The sequence below is a fragment of the Mauremys reevesii genome, linkage group 4, assembly GCF_016161935.1.
Source record: "Mauremys reevesii isolate NIE-2019 linkage group 4, ASM1616193v1, whole genome shotgun sequence".
NCBI lineage: Eukaryota > Metazoa > Chordata > Testudines > Geoemydidae > Mauremys > Mauremys reevesii.
Genome location: NC_052626.1, coordinates 117,048,926 through 117,076,893, shown reverse-complemented (window position 1 = coordinate 117,076,893; position 27,968 = coordinate 117,048,926). Strand labels below are relative to the sequence as shown.

Below are 27,968 nucleotides of genomic sequence, written 5' to 3'. Positions count from 1 at the left end.
CACCGGGGAGGATCGTGGCTACGGTCGAAGTGCATGTGAAGGGAAGCCTGCCTTTACATTCGGGGATGGCAGGCACCAGGACCCTGGACAAGCATACACATCAACAAAAGACCCGGGGCAGCATACACCACACAGACTGACCCTGGTGCCTAGTGACTGCAGTCTGTGTGTGCCCTGCAGTTGACCCTGCACCCAAGTCTGTACCATGGTACTGTGGGCTATGCACTGCAATTACAATTCCCCCCCCCCACACACACACACCCACAGAAAGTCTTCTGACACGAGAAACGTGACAGAAACAGTGAGTAACACCAAACCGCTTTTAATAATGTAGTACACAGTGGGGGGTTTAAACTTGGAGTTGGGACTGGTTGATGCTGTAAGGAAAGAACTTGTACAAATTTACAGCGCGAGAGGTGTCTCGAACATTAGCGATCTGCTGCGGTGCAGGGACAGTTCTCACGGCCCCTACCGCCCCTCCTTCTTGTAACTTTGGGTGAGGGGGGGACAGGACTTCTTGGCGTTGGAGGGCGGTTGCAGATGCACTGCAGGGGCTCTCTCCTCCTGCCTGCGGTCTTGCAGAACATCTACAAGGCGCCGGAGCGTGTCCGCTTGCTCCTCATTAGACCAAGCAGCGCTTGAGTCGCCTGCTGGTCTTCCTGCCGCCACCTATCCTCCCGCTCCATGTGTGTGCGATGCTGCTGACACAGGGTCTCCTTCACTGTCTCTGCTCTGCCGCCTCCGCTCTGGAGCAGGCCATCAGTTCCTGGAACATGTCGTCCCTAGTATTTTTCTTTCGGCGTCTAATCTGAGCCTGCCTCGTAGAGGGTGATGCCAGGGCAGTCCGGGAAAGAGCCGAAGCTGTGTGATGCGAAAAAGTAGGTGATTTCCTTGAACACATACATGTTTGCCAACAGTAAACACAGTCTAGTCAGTTTCAGTTAACAAGACCAAAGAGGGAACCAAGTCTCAGGAGATCTCGGAACTAGTCCGAGATTTCGAATACGCTCATTGGCGGCGCCATTGCACTGGAGAGCGCACAAGTGAGGAAAGACAGCTGCATCCCTCTTGCACAAAGTCCTGGTAAGCCTTACAGTACATACTGCTTATCAGTTAGTGGTTAGCTGTGCTCTCCTGCTAAAGGCAATGTGCAAAGCAGAAAGGATGAGCCTTTTGCAGCCCCTCCCGCCAGTGAACGGGAACGATCAATGGATGCTTGTTCTCTGTGGCCTCTCGCACGTGGCTGTTAGGCGAGGGTCATTGTTATGCAACCTAATTGTAAACCATTAACAATAGTAACACTACACTAATTGCCCTACTTAGATGCAGTATTTGCAGAACGAGATCACCCTGAGGCGGGTCACTCGTGCCCAGAAAGACAGGATGTTACGGGACGCACTGCACAAACCAGGACCATATGCAGCAATGCTAGTCGAGGCAATGGTTCCACTCTATATTCGGATGTCCTGGCGTGGAAGAGTCTGTCCCAACAAGGCACCTCTTCCGACGAACCTCATGCGGAGGCTTTGCGAGGAACTGAATGACACCTTCGTGGAAATGTCGCTAGAGGATTATTTTTCTATCCCCATTTGTGTGGACCTTCTCTTCATATAGTTTAATATTTAGAATTTTGTAAATACAGTTTCTATTTTTTCTATAACAATGTTATAAAAAATAAATGTTTATACGTGTGTAGCACTTACCGCCTGATCCTTCCCCTGATTCCGAGTCCGGGTTAACGGCAGGGGAGGGTTGGTAGGGGATCTCTGTGAGGGTGATGAAGAGATCCTGGCTGTCAGGGAAAGCGGGAGTGTGTTCGCTGTCGCCTGCGCCATCCTCAAAAGACCCTTCCTCATCTTCCCCATCGGCGAACATCGAGGAGGAACTGTCCCGGTACACTATTCCGTCCTCGGAGTCCACCGTCACTGGTGGGGCAGTTGTGGCAGACCCACCTAGAATGGCATGCAGTGCCTCGTAGAAGCGGCATATCTGGGGCTGTGCCCGGAGCGTCCGCTTGCCGCTCTGACTTTTGATACCCTTGTCTTAGGTCCTTGACTTTCACGCGCACTGCATCGCATCCCGGCTGTATCCTTTCTCTTTCATGGCTTTTGAGACCTTCTCGAAGGTCTTCGGCGTTCCGCTTGCTGGAGCACAGCTCCGAGAGCACAGACTCCTCGCCCCACACAGCGATCAGATCCATGACTTCCCTGTCAGTCCATGCTGGGGACCTCTTTCTATTCTGGGATTGCCCGGACTCCTCTGCTGGAGAGCTCTGCATCGTTGCAGGTGCTGCGAGCTCGCCCGATGTGCAACCAGAACGTCAGATTCAAACCGCCCAGACAGGAAAATGAATTCAAATTTTCGCGGGTCATTTCCTGTGTGGCTGGGCAGAGAATCCAAGCTCGGACTGCTGTCCAGAGCGTCAACAGAGTGGTGCAGTGTGGGATAGCTCCCGGAGCTACTAAGTTCGATTAGCATCCACACCAAGCTTAATTCGAGCTAGTCGTGTCGAATTTAGCGTTACTCCACCTGCCGGGGTGGAGTACCAAATTCGAACTAAAGAGCCCTCTAGTTCGAATTAAATGGCTTCCTGGTGTGGACGGTTGAGCGGTTAGTTCGAATTAACGCTGATAAATTCGAATTAAAGTCCTAGTGTAGACCAGGCCTTAGAAATAAATGTTTTCATGTTTAAAGCCCTTACCGACTGATCCTTCCCCTGATTCAGGGTCCGGGTTAACGGCTGGGGAGGGTTGGTAGGGGATCTCCGTGAGGGTGATGAAGAGATCCTGGCTGTCGGGGAAATCAGCGTTGTAAACGCTGTCGACTGCCTCGTCCTCCTCATCTCCTTCCTCATCTTCCCCGTCTGCGAACATCTCTGAGGAACCGTCCGTCGACACTATCCCATCCTCAGAGTCCACGGTCAGTGGTGGGGTAGTGGTGGCGGCCGCACCTAGAATGGAATGCAGTGCCTCGTAGAAGCGGCATGTCTGGGGCTGGGATCCAGAGCATCTGTTTGCCGCTTTGGTCTTCTGGTAGCCTTGTCTCAGCTCCTTGATTTTCACGCGGCACTGTGTTGCATCCCGGCTGTATCCTCTCTCTGTCATGGCTTTGGAGATCTTCTTGAAGATCTTCGCATTCCGTTTTTTGGAGCGCAGCTCCGAAAGCACAGACTCATCGCCCCACAAAGCGATCAGATCCAAGACTTCCCGGTCAGTCCATGCTGGGGCCCTCTTTCTATTCTGAGATTGCATGGACACCTCTGCTGGAGAGCTCTGCATCGTTGCCAGTGCTGCTGAGCTCGCCACGATGTCCAAACAGGAAATGAGATTCAAACTGGCCAGACAGGAAAAGGAATTCAAATTTTCCCGGGGCTTTTCCTGTGTGGCTGGTCAGAGCATCCGAGCTCGGACTGCTGTCCAGAGCGTCAATAGAGTGGTGCACTGTGGGATAGCTCCCGGAGCTATTAGCGTCGAATTCCATCCACACCTACCCTAATTCGAATTTAGCACTACTCCCCTCATCGGGGAGGAGTACAGAAATCGAACTAAAGAGACCTGTATGTCGAACTAAATAGCTTCGTTGTGTGGACGGGTGCAGGGTTAATTCGATTTAACGCTGCTAAATTCGACTTAACCTCCTAGTGTAGACCAGGCCTTATATAACTAAGAGCAGACTTCGGTGTTTTGTATTATTTTGCATCTCCTTTGAAAGTGGAAAATTGTTGAAGCTGAAATAGCTTACATCTAAAATAGGCATAAACCTAACTAGATTTTGGGGGCAGCAGTAGGGTTTGACACACTTGTGGAAACACTGCCTCAAATAAGTGAAAAATGAATAACTTAAAATATTTTTAGTTACCTTGCTAAACTTTATAGTGTATTTTGTGCTTCAGGGACTGCTTCTGCTGGAGTGGTTCTTCCTGGTTGTTTCTGGACACTTCTTAAGGGCTTGAACAGCTTTATGCTGGACCATTTTCCCAATACATAATTGATGACGTTACTAAAGCAGCTTTGGCTGCACTGAAGAAAAGTATCGATGGTCTTTCTGCTGAACATGTAAGGGCCCCTATCAGCCTTCTGATAATTCACTATGTGATACAGAATGGCCAGAGGACAGCAGGAGGAGGTTAGAAGGGAGCCTTATTCCCTGAAAGGGGACGAAAGTTTGCTATAGATTAACTAGAGCACCTGAAGCCAATTAGAGCACCCGCAGTCAGTCACCTGATAAAAACCCCTGCTTCAATCAGACAGTGTTGGAGCAGAGAACAGTTTGAAGAAGTGCTGTGGTGGGCTAAGACGTCCAAGATCCTAGGTAAAGGGGCACCTGGCTTGTACAGAGGTGTAGTAAGAGGAGGCCCTAAGATATAAACCTTGGTATCAGAGGCCTGGTATAAGGCCTAAGGCCTAAACTAAAGTAATGGTCAAGACTTTGCTAACATAAAGCAAAGTTAAGCTGTGAGCCAGAGGCAGGCCCTGCTCACAGAAGCTGGCAAGGAAAGGGCTGATGCTGCAAAAAAATACGTACCTAAAAGGTACTAAACACTAGATATCAGAACATTCACATACTTGCACATTCCACACAAATAAAGAACAGGCTGGCCCATCCCAATGACAGGGGCAAAAGGGTAATATAATAAATAAAGTTGTTTTAATTAAACCAACATGTACAAGGTAAGAGGCGGCACCTTAATACATAGAGGGGTTGTACTGTGCTACGTAGAAAGGTTGCACCTCAATACGTCAGAAGTAATGTGTAACTTGTTTGTACCTGTGTATAAGAATGCATCCCTAGGGCGGTGTCTTTGTCCGGCCTAGGGGGCAGTGGAAAGTCCCGCCACTAATTAAGCCGGGTCCGTTGCCAAGAGGCACTCTCTCGCAATACGCCCGGTAAACTAAGTAATCTACGGGGACCCTGCACGGGTGTCCAAGGTCGCAATAAACCTAGCCGACGTGGCTTTGCATCTTACTGGACTCTGTGGTTATTGGGGGTTCTCGTCGGGGCTGCTGTGTCAGCTATCTGCGCAAAGCTGGGGCAGCACACAGAGGAAACTCACGCACGCAGCCAAGTGATATCAACAAGGAGAAAGCAAAGCACCACACCGGTACCGCTCTGACAACAAGAGGGAGGGCAGGAAGCCCCCACAAGCTGAAGGGCAGGAGATGGAAGTAGCCCAGGGGAAGGAACTGTCAGTTCATGTGGTTTACCACTATCCTCAGGGCCCCTGGGCTGGGACCTGGAGTAGAGGGTGGGCCCAGGTTCCTCCCTCTCCACTCTTCCCCTCTAGGACACTAGTGGGGCAGTTAATATTCCAATTCAGGGGCAAGAAATGGTGCCCTGAACTCCCACCTCCCCCCAAGAAGAGAAAGTGTGAGACCCATCATAATAGTGCTAGCAATTTGCCACAACTGATTGTGTGTTTAGGTATTGCCACTGCAGCCTAGCACAAGAGTCAAGATGTTGTGTTCCTGAATATTTTAATTCAACTATCATTTGGCTAATGTGTGATACAGGCAAACACAGGGAAGTCTGGCAGATGGGATTAGGACTCCTGGATTCTACTAGCAGCTCTGCCATTGAGGGCTTTGGACAAGTCATCCTCTCTCTTCAGTTTCCCCATCTGTTAAAACAGGGATAAAAATACTTATTGTACTGGGAACATATGCAGCTTAATTAATATTTGTGAAATGCCTTGAGATCATTAGATGAAATGTGATATACAATAAGTGCAAAGACCTTTTTATATATATATTTATATTTAAGTAAGTTAGAAAAGTTAGATTTAGATAAAGTTAGATGTATTCAAATCATCAGGGCCTGATGAAATTCATCTTAGAGTATTTAAGAAACTAGGTGAAGCAATCTCTGAAGATTAGCAATTATCTTCAAGAACTCACAGAAGATGGATGAGGTCCCAGAGTACTGGAGAATGGCAAACATAACTACTATCTTTAAAAAGGGGCGGAAATGAGAACCTGGGAAACTATAGACCAGTTAACCTAACTTTTGATATCCAGAAAGATACTGGAACAAATTATTAAACAATCAGTTTGTAAATATCTAGAGGATAATAAGGGGATAAGTAATAGCCAACATGGACCTGCCAAGAACAAATCACACCAAACTAATCTAATTTCCTTCTTTGATGGGGTAACCAGCCTAGTGGCTGGTGGGAAGCATTAGTGTGACAGTGAAGCTTTTGACACAGTCTGAGCCCCCTCCTGCACCCCAAACCCCTCATCCCTGGCCCCACCCCCAGCCGGAGCCCTCCCACACCCCAAACCCCGACCTCAGCCTGGACTCCCCTCCCACACCACAAACCCCTCATCCCCGGCCCCACCCCAGAGCCCACACCCCCATGCACCGCAAACCTCTGCCCCAGCCCAGTGAAAGTGAGTGAGGGTGGGAAAGACTGAGCAACGGAGGGAGAGGGGATGGAGTGAGCGGGGACAGGGGTGTTAGTTTTTGTGTGATTAAAAAGTTGGCAACCCTGCCCCAGCCCCACCAGCTCGCCGCAGGGCAGAAGCCCTGAGCTCCCCCTGTCTGGTAGATGGGGAATGGATGCGGGGGCGCCTTTGGGGGCTCCACAAGCTGCACTTTAACTGTAAAAGAGCTGCATACAGCTCATGAGCTGTGGTTTGCCCACTCCTGCTGTAGAAATTTAATGCTTCATTGTTCCATTTGTACTGAAATCATTAGGAAAAAGAAGAGCGGTAATTCACATTTTTCATCTGTCTGTCCCTGGACAGACCTGCCCTGGATCAATGTTGAGACCATGCGACCCATCATGTAATCATATGGAAGGAGCAAACCTGAATGATTTGTTTTGTTCTTGTAACTTCCAAAGCAAGTTCACTGGGTTTTACATCTTAATGGTAAAATTTTCAAAAGTATTTAAGTGGCCTAGAAGCCTACCTCCCATTTTCAGAAGTGACATATGCACTTATCCATTGACTTTTCCTTTGAAATCTATTTAAATTAGGCATCTAACCTGATAAGGCAATTTTGAAAATCTCACAAGGCACCTATCTCCATCTTTACCTTTCAAAATCTGGCTTTAAGTGTCTGTCACTCTCGAAACCAGGGCTTAGACTCCGAATCATTCAGGTGACTGAAAGGTTTGTCCCTAACCTACAAAACCCAATGCAGTCTTTTTGGAATTTCATAGGAAGAGCTCAATGTATACACAAAGCAGCCAGATGCAAGCACTAGGTAAGCAGGCTTTGACTTTTTGAAGAGATGAATCAGCACTTCATGCTAGAGAAGTGGGCAGAAAGACTTATCACTGCAGTTTGAACTGGACTACCCTGTGGGCACAAAGTCCTTGTGCAGATCTGAAGGTCCTGTTCCCTCATTGTGAGCTACTAAAAAAGTAGCACTATGATGCCAAAGCTATAGGAATGATTCATGAAACACATACAACAGAGGCTAGAATCCTAATACTGGACAGTGTTCTAGAACCTCCTGAGCCACTGTACAAGTAATTGTGAGTTTCTATGACAATTTCATGAAAGTTCTTCCCAAGTCCACATGGAGGGAGAAACCTAAGCCTACCCTGCCAGCATTCCACCTTCTCCTAAAACTCTGCAGTTCTATTACTGAAAGAAAAGTGAGAAGGGCAGCAGAGAGGACAGGGTTTATTCACACATAATTAGGCTTCAAAGGACAAGAAAGGTGAATTGTTTCCTATTTACCTAGTTGGCCATTTCACAGCGTCTTCATTTCTGTACAGCTTCTAGTTCTATAGTTAGCTATATTGAGTCTGATTTAATTCAGAAACTCATGTTTTGTCACTATAGAAGAAGGACTGAATCCAGTCTTTTTGCCCTTTACTGCAAATTGAGCTTAACGGGATAATTTTAACAAATCATTTTCTCTCTAACCATAAATGCTTTAATATTTCCAAGCTGGTATATTTAAAACTGTTTTCTTAAAATAATGCATTAATGTATTTTCTTTTCAATACAGAACATTAACAACAAAAAGTGTTGCAGAAGATAAAAATCATGAAAAAGGTGTAAAAATGCTATACTCACACAACTGTCGGCTGTCCTATAGTAAACTGCTGTAATTTGCTAGGTAGGGTACGCAAGAAAACACAGTTAAGTCCAAACCCACCAAATTCCAAACACAATCTGCTAACATCTGACACTTCATTGTGCAGACTCAGAATTATTTTTATTTAGGACACTATCTGCGTCAGAGAAGTAGCTTTATAACATAGTTGTAAAGCATTTGCGGTCCACAGAAAAACTCTTTGCAAGTCTTCAAAACTCTACCAGACAGTCTAGAATTGCATTGACAAGCTGAGCATTTTTTGTGGACTGCTGGTGTGCCAATAGTGAGATGGCTTTACATGGAATTTGGAACTGCTAGGAAGACGTGTGCTTCCCTCAAACTCGACCTGCTGAGAATTCCCTATAGAAAGCAATAAGCCAAAACTAGCTTTGTTTCTCCTGCATGTTGAATTCCAACATGTATAGCATCAGGGTTATAGGTTATCATGGAATATTTTACCAGGTTATAGTTTGAAAAGTGAATGGAAAATGGCATCATGGTCTTCTATGTTTAAGGCCTGATCCTTCAATTACTCTTCACACAGGAGTCCTGTTGAAATCAGCGGGAGTTCTATGAGCGCAGCACGGGGCCATTATATCCAGTGGCTTTCACAGCATATCAGCTCAGTTTACAAACCCAAAGAAAAATCATTTTTCTAACATCCAGTGCTGCAAACTGAACCTAGGATCTGCCTCTTCCTGTACATCATTGCCAGTAACAAAAGATTCTGCAGTAGGAACTTAGCTGAGTTGGAGAGGCAGGATAACATTCAGCTCCCTTCTCTGTAACTGTACTGGCTCTGAGATGCCAGCTGTAGTTAAAATTTTGCATCTCCCAGCACACCAGGAGATAAAAATCAAAGATGGACAGTTAGCAAAGAGTGTCATTTTTACATTGTCACTGTTCTCTCTGTAACCACATTTTAAAGTGTGTAATACATACATGTAATGTATATGAGGCACATTTAACCCTCTTGGACCTATACAGGAGAGGAAAATTGCAGTTCTTATAGAGAACAGCTGAACCTCCAGGTTTGTTTGGTTAATTCCTTATTTTAAATCTGCAAGTACATTGTTATGCTAATGTTATTTCTTCATTTTTCATTCTTGTATCCAGCTTGCTGAAGAGCTCTTATCTTTTGGGTTTCAGGCACCTGTGTCAGTCCAGACCAGGAACTGTTTTAAAATAAATCTCCTGAGTCATAACATATTTAAAAAGGAACGGCAGTAGACGGGGTGGTTCACGACTCAATGCACAGCAAGTTTCGCTGCTGATACAGAGAAAACAGAGCCACACAGCTGATGCTTAAAGCACCAAAGAAGCAAGTACAGGCGAAGCTCAGGTGAGCACACAGTGTCCGATGAGTGAGATACCAGCAGGTGCAATAATGACTCTGCAGAAGAAAGAGGTAGAGTGAGCTGTTTTCTAGCAATTCCTTCTTACCATAGTGCTTAGGAGCCCAGGACCTCACAGTGCAAGAAGCTGTACAGACAGAACAGAAAGACAAGAGGCAACAGATAGATACAGACAGGCAGAGAAGAGTACAAGGAAACTATGCGATAATATTGGTCAGCATGAATAGGCAGTGGTCTCAGCACACTGGTGGGCTAACTGCTGTCAATTTTTTGTAAGCATCAAGGCAAAGGAGAGTAGTACAGAGTAATTTGAACAGGGATAATGAGGTAGCTTACCTGAGGGCCTGACGGCCCAGTTATTCAAAGTGTCCTACAGATGAGAGCAGTGTAATCTAAAAAGTCCCATTACACCATGTGAGATAGGGAGATATATAGCTAAAGGAATGGAGGCAGAGGGCTAAGTGCACATACTAGTGAATGGGAGTGAAATCCTGGCCCCACTGAAGACAATGGCAAACGTCCCATTGACTTCACTAAGGACAGGATTTCACCCCTAGTATGTGTACAAGTTTAGGGATAGGCCTATCCATCTAGAACAGAATTGCAGCCTGGGGGATTCTGGGCTCTGCTGAGATACTGGCTAATGAACAACCTGCAGGAGACCTGAGATTTTTATTAAGTTCAAACTCTGACAAGAAAATCTTAGTGGCAAAGACACTGTGAGGGAGGATCCTACAACTGCTGTGGATACAGGATGTGAAGGTCACTAGCAATGACCAAATAAAACCAGGGTCTGCTTTATAACACTTCTCTGATAGGGGAGAAAACCAGACCCTCTGAAATGTCCGAGGACTCCTTATCCTGGATTCAGGGATTTGCCCTGTCTACTGCATTGAAAAGATTCTTAATATCACAGGCGTCAAGTTTCCTGTTCCTATTCTCTAGGGGATTCGCCCTCTGGTAAACACAATGAATCACACTGATGGAAAACACCTACAATTCCCCCTCCAACATCTGTTTTAGTGCCTCAGTACCACCATGCTACTGGTAGCAGCAGACACCCAGATACCAAGAGGTTTCCAAGATACTCCTACTACAGTACTGATATGCTATAACTTCGTCAACACTTGCCCACTGTCCTATATCCATTGTCTCAATTGGTTTGCTTATACATTGGAGCTGACATGCTGGATCGGACTGTTGGTCCAGTGCATTTAGCTGAATATCTTGCCTCCATCAGGGCTAGAACCTGATGCTTCACAAGAATGCACACCCTCACCCCATATTAGCCTATTGGGCATATTTCACCAGCCATTGTGCAGTGCTACCAATGAAGGAGGTCCTGATAGAAAGCTCCACACCTTGATGTCGCCCTGCTCCTCACCATACCATAAACAGGGTAACGGGTATAAGAGAAAATGCAGATTAGCAAAACAAGTAGACCACTAAGTTTGAATACGTTAGTATCAATGGCCTAAAGAAGCAGATAAACTAGGTATGTACTATATGAGCAGGCATCCTTTATTCCTGATACAATGCAATCTATAAAACAGCATGTCTCTCAGTTCCATTAACATGGAGACTGGAGTCAGCGGATGAGGCTTCAGGTGTGGTACAATTACAGGGCCAGACTCTTTTCTGCATTTCAGTGAAAAAATTCTCATATAGAATTTTGCTTCTTTAAGAGAATCCTGCTATTAACCTTTCTACTCTCCCTTTAGGCTTTGTAACCAGCTCCCACCATGGGTGACAGTGCTTGGGTGGGCACCTGGAGGCCTCATCGTCCAAGGGGCCCAATAATGGCCCACTTTACCAGCCCAGGACCAAAGTACTCAATACAGGGAACAACAGGTAACAGGACAAAGACACAGAGTTTCAAGAAACACAGATGATAACATGAGTTAAACACACTAAATCCAGATCAGTTTAAACAATTAATTTAGTACAAACTCACATTTTTTATTCAAATAATTCCACTTTCTCTGATGTGACAGTTAATAAAAACCTCCTATGGGATGTCTGTATTAATTTTCATTATACCCTAGGAAATAAGACAGGGTGAGACTGCTTAGTACAGACTTATGCTGAACTGTTTCAAATAGTGTTTTCTTTACTATCAATCATTATTTTAAATCTCTCTGTGGCGAGTAGATTTTGTCGGTAGGCTGGTAAATTTTCATGACATCACAAAGCTAAACTAGAAACATGTTTCCTTGGAGTAGAAATTACAAAAAGGAGAAGGTTTTGGGAAATTCATAAAGAATACCCTGCTGTGATTAACCTCAATGCCAACCACTATGGCTGTAGCTCCCCAGAAAACTGGAGCAAGGTGTTAGATGTCTGACTGTGATGCAAATGACAGTCAGACATTTGTAAGAGTCAAGCTGCCTCTTACATCACCTCTCACTACTGCTGCTGCATACCTTTTGTCTTCCTCGTAATAAACTGTCAATATTTAGCTAAGGAATTGTATCACCATCTAAATTATTTGTATTATGCACATTTTAAGGCATCAATTAACTTATCTAAACATCAATAAGAATATAAATTCAGGAGGAATTTTCAATATAGATTTTTAGAAATAATGTTACTAGGAGGTTGTTGTCACTCTCACTGGGAAGCTGCCATTTGAATAACTGTATTGTACTTCCCAGCAGCAGGACACATGGTAGGTAGCATCCCCATTAGAAGTCATTGGAAAACAAGGTTTAAAATTAGTGCTAAGTAAAAAGTGTTCTTTACATTTGAGTTTGGGTGTGGTGGTTTTTTGTTTTTGTTTTTTTTTGGTTATTTTAACAGCTTGTTGTTAAATAACCCAAGTATTTTGTAGTTCCAGAATTTACTTTACAATAACTTTGACATAGTCCAATCACCAGTGTTTTTACATGGGGAAAAACAATGTTTTCAGTCATACTAGGAATCCCATTGTCACTATGTTGTCTTGTTTTATCCCAAATTATTTAAAACTAGTATTTCAAACAAATTTTGTTTAGGAGTTATTCTTCTGTGTAATTGGAAGTAATTTTTAGAATCTCTTATATTACAAGGGAGTTTGAAGGAAAATTCTCTTGCCTTTAGGGTATATCTGTGCTGGGAAATGTACCAAACTAGCTATTCCAGAGTAATTATTCCAGGGATAGTTATTTCAGTATAAGCTCCAGAGCATCCACATAAGGGCTTATACTGAAAGAACTATTGGAATAATTATTACCTGAATAGCTATTTTGGTAAGTTTTCTGAGGTAGACAAGCCTTAGTCACTGTCCTAAGAACAGGATAGTACAGCTCACTTTTGCAATCCTTGGGTGAAATCCTGGCCCCACTGAAATCAATTAGTTTTGCCATTAGTTAGTGATTCACCCCTTTTGTCCAGTGACACAACTTCTCAGAAGGTGACAGCTTAGGCTTAGTTACAAGAGAGAAACCTCTGACGTACCCATAAACTGAGATGAATGGGCAATAATAATGACCATATGTCCATCCTACAAACCAACAGTAAAGCCAGCATCTTAGAAATGAATCTCATGGTCCAAAGGCTTTAGCAACAGGACCCAAAGGGGAATTAAAATAAAACTTGACACATGCATATGAAATGTAGCCCTTCTTCCTAGGTTACCTGAAGCACAACCCCACCAAAAGGAAAGCCCCTGCCTACACTTTTAAGGGGGCAAGGCCCTTGCTCCGTGAAGCCTGTTCTCCAGGTCCTCGTTACTATGTGGAGCCCTCAATGACCAGGAAGGGAAAGGAAACTGCCCCAGCTTATACCATGTGTGGGCGCCCCAACGTGAAAACTGAGGTCACACCTGGCCCAAGTGAGTAATATTTCTTTCAACCGTTTATTCAAGGTGAGGATAATCTGCCTATGGGTGTCTTATGTTAGGGGAATATAAACCACACCAGAATGAGGTATGGATGTTTTCAAATGGAAAGTAACAGCTCCAGCATTTGAGGGTAGGATGTGGGAGGAACAACAACATGGGTGGGGAAGGAAGGGCAGGGCAGGGCAACAGAGCTGGGAAGAGGGGAACAGCAGTGCAGGGGGTTGAGAGCAGGATGGAGGAGAACTGGCAAAGCAGGACAATGGGGCTGGAATGTAGAGGGAAATGGCAGTGCAGCATGATGTGGTTGGTTGGGACACTGCAATTTTGCACAGACTGAACCTACAGATCAAGCCACCTGTTTGGCATGAAAGGATCACTGTTGTTGCTTTGCTCATCTCTTGTCTAGGCGATTATTCACCAGAGAAGTCAAAAAAGCATGTTTATGAATCTGCTCCTGTGCACTCCATATCATTCAGGACTAGGAGCTTCAGTGTAGACAGCACTCCAGGTAAAAATCCAACAACTAATAAAGGAAATCGATCTAGGAGTCCTGTAGTTGCCACCTCGCCTAAAAGCCAGAAAGAAAGTGAAATTCCTGAGCCTGACTCCACAGCAAAGTATTATAATGAAGGAAGAAAGCTTTGGTAATGGCATATGTAGTTTGAACTTGGGGCTCTTAAAAGCCATGAACTAGAGATGGTCCTGAGCTTAATATGGTTGTCCTCTACCTGGTTACAATAGAGTTCCAATTTGTAGTGCAAATGGAACCTTAACTGTGTTCTGTAACTGGGCTTAAGACTTGCTCACATCCAAAGCTTTCGTTCAGTTGCAGCACATGGTTAATCATAGATTATTAGGGTTGGAAGGGACCTCAGGAGATCAGCTAGTCCAACCCCCTGCTCAAAGCAGGATCAATCCCCAAATGGCCCCTCAAGGATTGAGCTCACAACCCTGGGTTTAGCAGGCCAATGCTCAAACCACTGAACCCTGTCTACACTAAAACAGAAATCATGTCTTAAATGAGTCAATGGACATGCATGTTATAACTAGACTGTATCCCATTTGTATTTGTAGTGGAGATGGGCTCTTAGAGACAATTTAACTGATTCAGTGTCAAAAGAGGAAGAAACCAAATTCTTCCTCTCAATTAACAAGGGGTAACGGGGGACAGAAACCAAAAGGAATATTTCCAGGGGAGGGAAAAAAAATACTGAAAAAACACTCAATGCTCATGTGACAACACTCAGAGTTAATAGACATTGATACCACAGCCAGGCAGCTTATGTCTCAAAATTGAGGAGAACTCCTTTGGCACAGAGGTATAAAAACTCACTAGAAGAGAGTGTTACACCCAGACTTTGAGACATACTATCATCAAGATTAGTAGGCCAAAATATGACCTAACTTTATCTTCCTATGTCTGTTTGAAATGCATATGCAATTCCTTTTACCTACACTTTAAATATCAGCAAATAATTAGCAGCACAACTATCAAGAGGGGTCATCACATGACAAACTCCATAATATGTCTTGAAAAAATGTCCCATTATGAGTATGGTTTTAGAAAAATGTTTGTGTTTTTTATGAAAAAATGTCTGAAAAACCCAGGTCGCTACAGATGGTTTAGGTTTACTTCACCAGCAAGAAAAGTATCAAACATGCAGAGATGAGACAGAAGAGATACAGGTTGATCAAAAATAGTAGCCATGGATCAATCATTTAGACAGATCCAAAACATAATGTACCACTTTCAGAGCAATGTCTACATATCATCACTATGCAACTACTACTTTTGGTTCCCTCAGATAGCTAACACCCTGTCTACAATCACAACAATGTTTGTGTGCTAACTGCAAAATAGATGTGCCCAAACCTTGTATAATACACTTTGGTTTTCTTTGCATAGACAGAACCCAAACATTACTGGGTTAGCACCTTGGAGCCCCAGTCCTGGAACTGGACCCCCTTGTGCTGAGTGCTGTAGAAACACAGAAAAAAAGGTTGTCACTTTCCCAAAAAGCTGACAATCTAAGTATAAGATGAAAGACAACACGTGGACACAGACAGAATGAGGAGCAACATTAGTCGGCCTGATAGTCACCACCTCAGCATACCAGCTTTCCATCTGTTATCACATTTTTGTGTGTGGACATCACAGTAAAGGAGAGTTTTAAGGATGGATTTGAAAAAGGACAAAGAGGTGGCTTGGCAGATATTTACAGGGATCTCCTCAGGCATGATGGGCAGACTGGTAGGAAACACAAAAGTGCTTGATTGAAAATGTAACAAGTGAGCAATAAAAGCTGGTATAAATGGCAGAACAAAGGTGGGCATCGTTAGACATCTCAATAGCGTATGAGAGATGATGGGTAGCGTGGAGAAAAGTCACAAACAGCCTTGAAAGAGAAGACAAGTAGTTTGTGTTTCATGTGATGGAGAAGGGAGAGCAAGAGGACTGATGAAAAGAGAGAGGTGGCATGGACAAAGTCAGGAAAATGATCTGTACAAGGGCAAAACATTATGATCCTGTTACATGAACTATGTTACAACCTTGAAAAGATAAAAATAAGTCCTGTTCAGAGGCAAAAACCAAACCGCATTACAGCCCCATTAAGCCACAGCAGGTTTGTCATTTGCTGCCCCAACATAGGTGGGATTGTTGTATAGATGGGACCTGAGATTTATGATAGAACAATTTATAATGATTGCATAAAATAACACTGAAAAATAATAAGCATTATACAATTTAAAGAGAAGTTATGTGAAGTACATCCTCTTATAGCCAGAATAGTTATCAGGGGCAGCTTTAAAAGTGCTGCTCTACTCTCAGAAACCACTACAGCATCCCAGGGATTCCAGTGTAAATTAGATCAGCCCACAATTAAAAGATGTGATTTTTTTTTAAACTGCCAGCCCTACAAACTCAGCCTGGCTTCTAAACTTCAAGCAGTATCCTTGGATGGAGCAGAAGGCTTTTTAATTCCATTGTTCTTTGAGTGATTATCCACATGATTCTATTCTTGGTGCACATGCACCCTATGTGTACGATCTCAGATTATTTTGCCCAGCAGTATTTGCTGGAGCTGCACATGCACCCTGAGGTCCCTTGTGCCCCTAACCCCAGGGCATAAATCATAAGTGGTGAACCAGGTCCAAGAGTTTCTCATTTCCTTCTTATCATCTGTGGCAGTGAGAATGAACCTCTCACTGTGTCCACCTGCTTCTCTGCAGCATCGGGTTTGTTTTGTTGCCCACTGGCAACACACAAAAAAGTTCTGATTTCAGTCAGGTTCTGATTTTTAGGCACCCCTGTATTGACTGTTAAAAGAGCACAAATATTAGCCATTAAACCTACAGACAGCATCTCTTGTGGTAATGATCCTTCAGCAACCGGTGCTTCTGTACAGGCAACCTTTAAACTATGTTCCTTAGTGCCCAGCACTGGTCCCGAGAGTGTTGGTACTCAAGGCATATATAATACTGAGTGATTTATCTGTGGCTCGGTACCAGTCTCCTCTCCTTGAGTGGCTGAGGATTCACCAGCTACTGACGCATCAGTACAATAGGTAAAGGAGACAGCTCCAGTACCGACCTCACCCCCTATCCAGCTGAGGAGAGCACAACAGAGCCAGGATGTTCCTGACAGTACAGTCCCTCCTTTGGAAGAAATGTACTCCTTTACTTCATCCCCATCAGGGCATATTAGGGACTCGACTCCTTTGCACTCTCCTTCTCCTGCTTTGGAAATGCCACAGGAGCCACAAAGAAACTCTAAGGAAGTATGTTTAAGGAACAGCAGGAAATGACCTAATGTTCATAGGGAAAATCGTTCCTGGTGCCACCTTCCCTAGTACCTATACTCATATCAGCCTGTGTTCTACTGGACACATGGGGTAGGATACATGGCTCAGTTCCAGACTTCACTTGTGCTCCATGAAAGAGTATCTACTCAATAGACACTACATGCTCCCACAAAAAGTCCTCTCCCCATTCAACTGGTGATAAGACCCAGTTCAGGTATGCAAGGGGATACTCTGTTCTGCACCTCTACCTACCAAGATTTTAGCAATAAAAACCTTCACTTGGGGATGGAGGACTCGTCTAAATCACCCTCAGACTAAGGGCCTATGATCCCCCCAGGGAAACTCATCTTCACATAAACATCCTAGAGCTCAGAGCTATCTGGCTTCATGCAAAGTACACCTACCGCTACTCTAGGAATCTATGATCCAAGTGCTGACAGACAACCCCACAGCTACTGTGTTAACAGACAGGGGGAGCAAGACTGTCTCCACTGTGGAGTTGGGTGCATTCCAGATCAAATGACACCAGTGGTGCTGCACCTTCCTGGTCCTCAAAACATCGTGGCAGATTGACTTAGCAGGTAGTTCTCAAACAACCAGGAGTGGTCTATCAAAGACTCAGTTCTGCAGAACATCTTTCACACGTAGCAATTCCCAGAAACAGACGTGTTTGCTACAGACCAGAGCAACAAAACATCAGGCATTTTGCTCCTGAGGTGGTTCAAGCCCAGACTCCTTGACACTGGGATGAACATACCTTTCTGCCAATTCCTAAGATGCTGAGGGCTCTGAGAAAATTCGGGCAAGATGCAGTTGATTATGATGACACATCTTGAAGAACTGCAGTTAGTGTAAGGTCAGTAACCATCCTTTTCTGTTTGTTTAATTCAGCATGCCAGCCTCACCACCCGTGAGCATCAGCAGTTCAGACTCCAGATGCCTACCCTTATTCCAGGACAAAAAAGGGCCAGGGAATGTGAAAAAGAAATATCCCTCCTTCTCTCCAGCCCCTGTTGAAAACCCTCTCCAATATCATGCTCCCTCTAATCCCTGGGGATTCACACTGTACATAACTATCATGGTTTCCCCCCCACAGGTCCTGGCACATACACTATTCCTCGGGTGATGGGACCCAACACAGTAGACAAAACTGCTAGCCCTTGTTATTCCATGAAATGGAAGAGTAAGCTTGGTCGCTTTGATGAGGATCTGCATAAGGTAAGCTGCTTTTCCATTTCCTCTTCAGCTGCTCTCATTGACAATCAGTGGTCAGTCACTGCCTCCAAGACTGAAGGCCTCTAAGCACTGGTGGGTTCTTTCCTAGTTCTTGAAGAGATACAAGTGTTCTGCAGCATGAAGACTGGCAGCAAATATGGCTGTTCTTAGTAACTGCATCATTGGCAAGTCAGGGCTCTAACTGTATCTGCAGCAAATACCTGTCTAAGGGCTTGATCCAAAACCCAACAAAATCAATGGGAATCTTTCCAATGACTACTATAGTTTTCAGAGTAGGCCTAGTTCTTGTGCTATGCCTAAGCACCATGTTCCCTGAACTCCATCTAGAAAAGGAGTTGTAATTGGGATGAGGACAAGAAATGTGTTAAGTAACAGAAGTTCAGATATGAAATTTCACATCAGGACACACATATTGCAATATATTTTTTGTTCTAGAGGAAAAATCTTTTGCTCCAGTGTTATAATTACTGAGTATTTTGACACCTTATTGTGCATATGCAGTAGCAACATTTCAAACTCAAAGTTCGCTGCCATCTCCAAAGAATTTTTCTTCCTGAAATACCTACAGTGATCCATGTCCCCAGACAACAAGTATGTGTAAAAATTCTTTCTAAAATACCCACGGTAAACACAGCAGCATCTGAAGGACCACAGCTTTCTTACAATGGGAAATAATTGTTACGTCCAGGGGCGGCTCTACAAATTTGGCCGCCCCAAGCAGTCATGCGCGGGAGGCGCCCCAGAGCCGCGGGAGCAGCGGACCTCCCGCGGGCATGACTGCGGAGGGTCCGCTGGTCGCGCGGCTCAGCTGGACCTCCCGCAGCTGCGGACGGTTCGCGGGTCCGGCGGCTCCGGTTGAGCTGCCGCAGTCATGCCTGCGGGAGGTCCAGCCGAGCCGCGGGACCAGCGAACCGTCCGCAGTCATGCCTGCGGCAGGTCCGGTCGTCCCGGGGCTCCGGTGGACCTCCCGCAGGCATGACTGCGGCAGGTCCACCGGCCCAATCTGCCGCCCCCCCGGGAAAGGGCCGCCCCAGGCGGGTGCTTGCCCCGCTGGGCTCTAGAGCCGCCCCTGGTTACGTCTCAGATACTGCTGTGTGGTAAGAGTTGGAACATGATTTTTTTTTAAATGATTGTGTTTAACAATGATGGGTGTGAGGAAAAAAATTGACATCTTGCTCAAGCTTATTTTCTGGAAATAACGATCCCTTTAGGTAGAAGGCTGTAGCAACATTCCTAGTGCCACCTACCAAACTAATCATCAGATTTCATGCCTATGATAACATCATACTAAGTGAAATAAGACTGTGTAGCTGAATACCATGGAATGTTACATATTTACAAAATGATTTTTTTTTGTATTAGATGAAAAATGATCATGTACAGATCATGTACAGATTCTTGCTAATTATCTAAAACCTACTGAAAACACTGGGCTTTTAGACAAATCTCTTACTGTAAGCCATATATAAAAACCAGTGAAGATCACAGGTGCCTAATGCTTGCAGAGACAGAACAATGGCACTTTCATTTCAGTTTGAGCCACTGTCCCCTTGCAGTCTGTCAAAAGTGAAGTGGCTCAGGCTAATAAGACTTCAGACATCTAATATAAACTTCTAAAGGACATGACACTATTGAGAGGGAACCCTTCTGCAAAAAAAATAAAAAATTGTTAAAATTAATTAATTGTTGCAGATAAACCTATGCAGCTCTCATAGGAAATTGGGGATATTGAATGTAGCCATTTTCAATGGAAGATTCCATTGACTCTCTTACAGACCCCGGGTCCAGCTGCATATAAAAAGACAGAAGTTGATGTGTACAAAAAGAGAGCCCCCAAGTACAGCATGAGCTCCCGGACTAAGCCTGCAGGAACTGTTAGACATCCTGGACCAGGAGACTATTATCCCGGAAAGGTAAGGCAGAGAGATCTAGAGGGTAATTTACTTGAGTCAGAGGTCAAACAGTCGCAGGCTACAGGGCTGGTTTGTATTTAAACTCCTTGAGTTGACACGTCTTGATTTAGAGCTATCACGAAAACTTTTTCCAGCAGAGTTCAACATATAAAAATCCAGATTCATATAGCAAGGACAAGATCCTTCAATATATCAATGCATTAAGATGAGTACTGGTAAGAAGGGACATCAATCTGCATGGAAGAGCTACAATTAATGCTTTACATTACTGCCCCAAAGAGGCCATGTTTGAACAAGTCAAAGTTAAATTTAAAAAAACCCACATCCCACAATATTAATGCATTATTGAGACAGATTAATTGCAGAGAGTCAAGAAACTGGACAGGTTTCTTTGAGAAATCCTTGTGCATATCAATGCCAGCAGGATCTTTCATTCCATCTGTCTAAGTATGTATTCATCAGATATCTGAGCCTACATAAGCACATGTACAAAACCAAAAAATATTATATTTGTGCACCAGGGATTAAAGAAAAACATATTGTTTAATCAAATAGAACTCAGTCATTTCACTGTCAGCTGTTGTTGTAGAAGCATAAACTTGTATGATTGATACGTGGACTCAAAGACAAACCATAATGATTCTATTGCTGATTGAATTATATCCAAGCACACACTTTGAGGTCTTCTTGGATAACTGCGACCCCATTTTTTCAGATCCTGAGTAGTAAACTGCATATCCATCCACTGTAATGAAACAGCCACAACTATTCCATCACAGATCTGAGATTCCACATATTTCTTATATCTTTTCAATTCTCTGGCCAACATAGAGAGATTCCTTTCACCCATGTGTCTACTCTGATCATTCATTTACAAAGGTTCACGTCACTCTTCCTTGGTGCAAACATCAGGCTCATCCTGAAGGATTTGGTACAGCACTATCATAGCTGCAACTGGTACTCTTAATGGCCAGAACCTCCTCCCCCAGTATAGTTTGTTGTGCTTTCTAACCTTGGAGTCTTGCCATCCAGCACCACGTGGAGATTAATGTTTCGCCTTTGTTCTAGCATGGAAGTACAGAAGGTGGTTTCTTGTTGACTCCCCTCTAGTTTTTAGCTGCTGTTGATTAAATACTTGATTGAACTTTTCCACCTTCTGATGGCACTTCCTCCATCAGGATTCCATTACCCTCCCCAGGGCACTCATCCAGCCAAAACACTGGCACAAAATGTGCCAAGTTACTTGAATGCCACTCTACACCCAGCACCAGCCAGCTGGACTACTTTTTGTCTGGTCCTTACCCTTTGACTTGTCCAGCTTGGGTGGCCCTGTCTGGAGATAAAGCTCCTGCTGGCATAGTTACCAAGCTCATTGGAATATGCAAGCCTTCCCACCATGCCAAGGTGCAGTGCCCAGGGAAGGATTCTATGAATGGTGAAGTTGGAAGTGTAAGCTCTCATGAAGCTTACTGAAACAATGGTTTTGGTTTATAAAATGAGAAAGGAGGCATTTAGTTGAATTCTGCTGTTCTCATCACCTGGTCTTTACAAACACCATCTTCACCCATCACCCTACACATTTAAACACATAGAAGTCACCTGAAAGTATGTCAAAGAACCAAATTGTCTATGTAATAGAGCATCCAATGGATACAGACTGACTCCCAGTCTGCACTTGGGAGACCACCAACCGTTAGCCTCAAACATAAACTGAAGATAAGATGTTCGGCAGGTCCACTACATTTGGATTGGTCCAGAATCAATAAAAACTACATGACTTCTGTCCAAAATGGGTTTGAGGGATTGTCACAGGTAAAAGAGAACAACCTGAATAAACTTTGGAATAACATGAAAACTGTCATGCCCAAAGCTGCCAAATTATACATTCTGAAAAGTCAGTGTTGCAGTGCATCACAGATGACTGAGAAATGGCTTGAGCAGGTGAAACAATAATGCAGAATGAAAAAGAATATCTTAGAGACTTAAGAATGAAAGAGAAAGTACAAGGAACTAAACAGATCCAAAGGCAGATTAGATGAGACAACAATGGATACAGCAGGGCAAAATGCATGGAACTTGCGAATCACAAAGAGAGTAATAATACAAAAAATTTGTTCACAGAGATTAGACTTCTTACCAAAAAGTTTTCCCTGCAATTGAACATAACAAAAGATCATGTTGGCAGAATCCTCACTGAAAGGGATATCAAATTCTGAAGGAGAGATTACTTTGCCAATCTTTATGGTTCATTAGAGCCACTCAGAATATAGGGCAACAGAAAGGAGGGTACAGAGCCAGAGCCATCAATCCCACAAGAGGAAGTGGTGTGTACTATTATGAAAATGAAGCCAGGGAAAACACCCTGGGAAGGTAAAGTACCAGCAGAACTGTTTAAAGTGACTCGTGCCCGCAGTATTGATCTCATGTGGAAAATTTCCAACCATGTATGGACGACTAGAAATTGGCCAGACAACTAGATGAAAGGGAGTCTTTCTGCCATTACTAAAGAAACGAGACATAACAGAGAATAACAATTGTATCCTCAGCCTAATATCACAATTGACCAAAGTTTTGGCCCACATAATCCAGGATCGCATGAAGCAAATGACAGAAGCAGAACTACCACCACCACCAAAAATTGTTTTCAGAGAGGAATAAGACACACGTGATCAGTCGGTCAGTCACATCATTGAAATATACAGGGAGTACAACCACCCATTGATCATGTGTTTCATGGACTACTCAAAAGTATTCAATACTGTCCAACTTGATCATCTTTGTAGGATAATGGCAGATTTGCCAGTCTCTACCTTCAACAACAGACCACACTGTTGCAGGTAATAGCTAGTGGTTTTCCACTGGGCTGTGCGCAAGACAAGGGTGTATTCTGTCCTAAACTTTTTCAAGAGGTATGCAGAATGAAACAAACCCTGGAAGATTTTGATAAAGTGGAAGGAGCTGGGATTTCCATTGGTGGACCCCCTCTTAACTGACCTTAGATATGCCAATGACAACACCTGTTGCTACAACCAGTGGTGGAATGTAATCAATGCTGGAATCTGTAAAAAGTTAGTGAGGAATATAGACTATCTCTGAATACTGTAAAAATGAAGTGCATGTATGTTGACATGACTAACAAAAACAGGATGAAAGTGGACATCATGATTAACAGTCAAATTGTAGAGGCAATAGATGAATTCAGTTACCTGGGATCATACATATCCAGCCAAGAAGGCTGTTCAAAAGAAAGTGGAATAAAATTAGGAATGGATTGCTCAGCCATGGCCTCCCTTACTAAAGTTTAGAAAAAGCATGACATAGAATGCTAGGGTTGGAAAGGACCTCAGGATGTCATCTAGTCCAACCCCCTGCTCAAAGAAAGACCCACCCCCAGACAGATTTTTTGCCCTAGATCCCTAAATGGCCCCCTCAAGGATTGAACTCATAACCCTGGGTTTAGTAGGCCAATGCTCAAACCACTGAACTATCCCTCCCCCATAGATGAAAGCTTGATTGGTGAAAAGCTTAATTTTCTCAAGAGCGACCTATAGATGTGAATTATGGTAATGAATGTTGGAAAGTAGATGAAAACTGAAGCCTTTGCGATGGGATGCTGCCAAAGATTCCTGTACATCTCCTGGATGGAAAATGCAACAAATGCTTAAACTAGCCGCATTATTAGAGAGAAGCAGACCATGTTGTTGGAAATCAACAGGCGTAAATTTATGTCCTTTGGTCACATCAGGCATAGAGATAGTAATAATCTTGATAAAGTTATCCTGGAAGGAATGGTGGGAAGTCCTCATAACAGGGGACGACCGGGAAGGAGATGGAGGAACAGTCTGTGCAGGGCCAGCTCTAGGTTATTTGCTGCCCCAAGCAAAAAATTTTTTGGCTGCCCCCATCCCAGCCCTGGGCTCCCCCCTGCAACCCCCCTGCTGCCCCAGCCCTGGGCTCCCCCCCACCAACCCCCCTGCTGCCCCAGCCCTAGGCTTCCCTCTTTCCCCCCCCAACAATGCCCTCCCCTCACCCCACTGCCACCCCAGCCCTGGGCTCCCCTCTTCCCCCCCACCAGTGCCCCCCACACACACCTCCTGCTGCCCCAGCCCAGGGCTCTCTCCCCTGCCACCTGCACCCTCCTTTCGCCTCAGCCCTGGGTCACCGGTAACTCGCTCCCAGGGCGAGTCATTCAGCAGGAATTTTGGATGTGCACAAAACACAGACAGGATTGGTTCCCATATGGGTACAGTGCTGCAGTAAAGTGGAACAATTTTCAGCTTGTGTGATTGGAGGATATCTGGATGCATATTATAAGACTGAATTCCATAAATGAGGAAAAGTTGAGGTGCCTTTATTATTCTTTTGTTCCACTCTTTCTTTCTATGGGGAATTTGCCAATGCAATATCACTGTCTTCTTTTTAAACAAACAAACAAACAAAAAGGCAATGGCTGTTGAAAATAGCAATTCCAGTCCTAATAAACACTGGGAAGCATTTCTTTCTCAATTTTATCCTACTTTTCTACAGAAAGTTACAGTGGATCAGTGTATTTGATTTGGGAGAAACGAACTAACAGCTGCCCAAACTGAGCTTGAGCACTCCTGAATTTTGGTGTGTTCAAATCTGGAAGGCAGGTGCTGGGTGTGTGTGGGGGGGTGGCTGTGGGCTCCTCGGGGGAGCACAGCAGCATGTATGCAGCAGCGTGTTTGGTGCTGCGCGGAGCCAGACACGCTGGTCTGAGTGGCATGGTAAGGGGGCTGGAGAAGGGGTAGGGGGTTCTGGAGAGGCAGTCAAGGGACAGGGAGCAGGGAGGGTTGGATGGGTCAGAGGTTCAGGGTGGGGGCAGTCAGGGGACAGGCAGTGGTTGGATAGGCATGGGAGTCCCAGGGGTTTATCAGGGGACAGGTAGGGGATGGGGTCTCAGGAGTGGGCAGTTGGGGACAAGGAGAAGGGAGGCTTAGATAGGGGGTGGGGTCCCAAGGGCCAGTTAGGGGCAGGGATCCCGAGAGGGAGCAATCAGGGGACAAGGACCAGCAGTGCTTAGATAGGGGGTTGGATCCTGGGGGGCAGCTAGGGGCATGGGTCCCAGGAGGGGGTGATCAGGGGACAAGGAGCAGGGGGGGTTGGATGGGTTGGGGTTTCTGTGGGGGGCAGTCGGAGGGAGTGGATGGTGGCAGGGTGGGGCTTCTCTCCCCCGGAGTGTCCTGTTTTTTGAATGTTAAAATATGGTCTCCCACCATTCACAGTGCAGCGCTCCACTCACAGCAGGCTGCCGCATGAGGTCCCCCTCCTTCCTTTCCAATTGGTAGTGGCCAAGGGAATGCTGGGAAATGTAGTTCTTTCCCTGCTCCAGGGCTGGCTCTATAGGCAGGGAGCTAACCAAGAAACTACAGCTCCCAGAGCCCCCTCTTGGTTCTCAGCTCCTATGCCACCCCTGCAAATGGGCTACCCCAAGCGGGTGCTTGCTTTGCTGGTACCTAGAGCCGCCCCTGGGTATGTGGCAGATCAATGAGAGGACAGCTACTCAGTGTTCGAAGGTAGTGATGGATTGAGAAGGCTTCTGAAAAGTCTGCTGTGATGTCACTAATAATCAGACATGAATAAAGAGATTTTATTTACTTAAACAAATGCACAAGTTTATTTACACAAACACATTTGAAGAGCAGCATCAAAATTAGTGCAGCTTCTTTTACCTGTATTGATTTTTTACAATTATAAATCACATTAGCCTATATATAGAAGTGCCAGAAGTATCCTAAAGTGGCAGCTTTAGAAATTTACAAACTAGTTTGGGGATCATTTTAATCTGCCACTGCTGTCCCTAATGATGAAATGTGGCAACTATTTTTACAGCATATAATATTGTAACAATTAGAAAAGGAAGTCAGAGATACTGTACCCTGTTGAAACTGCAAGGAGGAAGGCAGAATTATCCAAGTTGGAAATGTGGCCAAGATACTGCAAATTTCAAACTGTTTCATAAAGTGCCAGTGGAATTTTTATAACAACACAGAAAAGCCCTAGTTTAAGTTTCACCTAAAAGACACACTTGGCAATTACTATGTCACTCTGCCTTGTTCTGCGTCATAACATACACCCCTCCCTTTCTTTCAGTAATGCACGTTATATGTACAGGGGGACATAATTAAGAATAATTAAAAATATTTCAGTTAGAAGCCTGCTCAAGCTGGCATACAGGATTGGAAGTATTTTGAAATTTGGGCAAGTATCGATACAGACTACAACTTCACAGCTCATCCCTAATGCTAATTGTGTGTATGGGGGGAAGGAGTATTAAATAAAAAAACAAAACTGTTTTTAAAGGGACCATTGAAATAAGAGATATTGAACAGATTTTACACCAATATTCCTAAAATACTCATCTCTGTTCTAAGAAAAAAAGCACAGGAACTTTAAACCCAAATGGCGGTAATGTCAAAAGTTATTATAGAAACAACTGATTAGAGGGTGTTGGAATAAAAATACCAAGTTAATGGGAACAGTTAAATGCATACTAGCAACAATAAAAAGAGAGAGGCATAAAGTGGACAAGGTAGGATCTATAGGCGTATCTGGGTAAGTAAACAAACTCATCATTTATGAGAACTCTATTTCATAAAGAAACTGATGCAGGGTGTGGTGCATCCAGAAGCAACAAGGCTACTTATCTAAGGGAAGAAGCTGCACTTTCAGACTGCCAACATGAAAGGTCAAACCCCACCACACATCCCTCATCTTATTAGGAAATTTTTGCAACATTTAACCCAGAGTTCAGAGAAGCCGATTGCTCTTCAACCATTCTAATCTGGCTGCGTAACAGACAGTCTGTGCACCTTCAGTTACAAACTTCTTTTCACGGATAGGAAACTAGTAAAAGGGGCACATGTGTGACAATAGGTGACCTGGACTGTCCAGATCTAGTACTTGATTGGGGAGGGCATGTAGCACAGAAAGTAGAAACTAACAAACCTGATGCTAGTTAATAGTGAATATCCTGATTTGTGGTATTTACTTTTCCATCTCCAGGTAACACTGACCAAGCCTTGCGCACCAGTTGTTAGCTTCGGAATCCGACACTCTGAGTATACAATGCCTTTGATAGTGGATGTCTATTGACCTTCACGCAAGCTGCCTTACAGAAACTACATTTATTTTTCTATATCATGTTGCTTTATATTTTAAAGCTGCCAGTTTTTATACAAGTTCTTATAATTAACGATCATCTATCTTCAAACAAATACGTTTCTACAAGTTCTAGCACTAAAGGATGACAAATATTCAGAAAATGATCACTTGCAATATTTTAACTTGCCTCTGGCTATGAAGGAATTTTTCATAACCCCCCCTTAATGAAGAGGACATGTTGAAGCTAGCAGTATTACCCTGGCATGTGGATCTTGCTGTATCTACCTGCTGAGAGTCTGAACCCTGGCATTAGAGCATTGAAGCATCTGGATCCTGTGTTCCAGAAACTGGGAATTCACAACTGTATACATAAAGAGTCACTCAGTTTTGTACTACTGAACTATTTTGTTTTACTCCTGTGATGACCCTCACTGTGTGTGTCATTTATCCCTTTGATTGCGTTCTATTGCAGTATCAGCATGTAAAGAAAATAAATCAGGGAGTCACTATTTATGTCAAAGTAGCTGAATACTTCACTCTACCTTTAGATGGAGTTACAGAGTAAAATTTAAAGGGATACTAGGTGGTTAAAACAAGTTCTTAGATGTGTTACATCTTTAGATTATTAAGACAAAACTTTAAAATTTTAAATGGGCTTTTC

General features: G+C 44.2%; 1 protein-coding gene and 1 long non-coding RNA gene across 3 annotated transcripts; one reads left to right on the top strand and one right to left on the bottom strand.

The window, feature by feature from the left end:
• Positions 1–5,457: 5,457 nt before the first annotated feature.
• On the bottom strand, positions 5,458–7,419 carry LOC120403105. The gene is made up of 2 exons (XR_005597470.1): positions 7,039–7,419; positions 5,458–5,617 (listed from the first exon to the last, which is right to left on the bottom strand). It is a non-coding gene; the product is annotated as an uncharacterized LOC120403105 (long non-coding RNA).
• A 93-nt stretch (positions 7,420–7,512) lies between these two features.
• On the top strand, positions 7,513–27,921 carry ODF3 (outer dense fiber of sperm tails 3). Of its 2 annotated transcripts, none has more exons than XM_039536918.1 (8): positions 7,513–7,671; positions 9,205–9,463; positions 11,132–11,261; positions 13,021–13,221; positions 13,637–13,738; positions 18,130–18,251; positions 20,045–20,182; positions 27,209–27,921. In XM_039536918.1, exons 3-8 carry the CDS (start codon positions 11,153–11,155, stop codon positions 27,296–27,298), a joined length of 762 nt encoding a protein of 253 aa, XP_039392852.1. In that variant the 5' UTR covers positions 7,513–7,671; positions 9,205–9,463; positions 11,132–11,152; the 3' UTR covers positions 27,299–27,921. The 2 variants fall into 2 exon arrangements, with proteins under 2 accessions (XP_039392852.1, XP_039392851.1); XM_039536917.1 differs by having other exon boundaries at positions 7,514–7,671; positions 9,205–9,397; positions 27,209–27,920.
• Positions 27,922–27,968: the final 47 nt, after the last annotated feature.

Excerpts from the sequence above, each read along its gene's own strand:
- ODF3 (XM_039536918.1), top strand. The coding sequence starts at position 11,153 with ATGGGTGACAGTGCTTGGGTGGGCACCTGGAGGCCTCATCGTCCAAGG. Across the intron at positions 13,222-13,636 it reads TGAGGTCACACCTGGCCCAA|GCGATTATTCACCAGAGAAG; the intron begins GTGAGTAATATT and ends TCTCTTGTCTAG. Across the intron at positions 18,252-20,044 it reads TTGATGAGGATCTGCATAAG|ACCCCGGGTCCAGCTGCATA; the intron begins GTAAGCTGCTTT and ends ACTCTCTTACAG.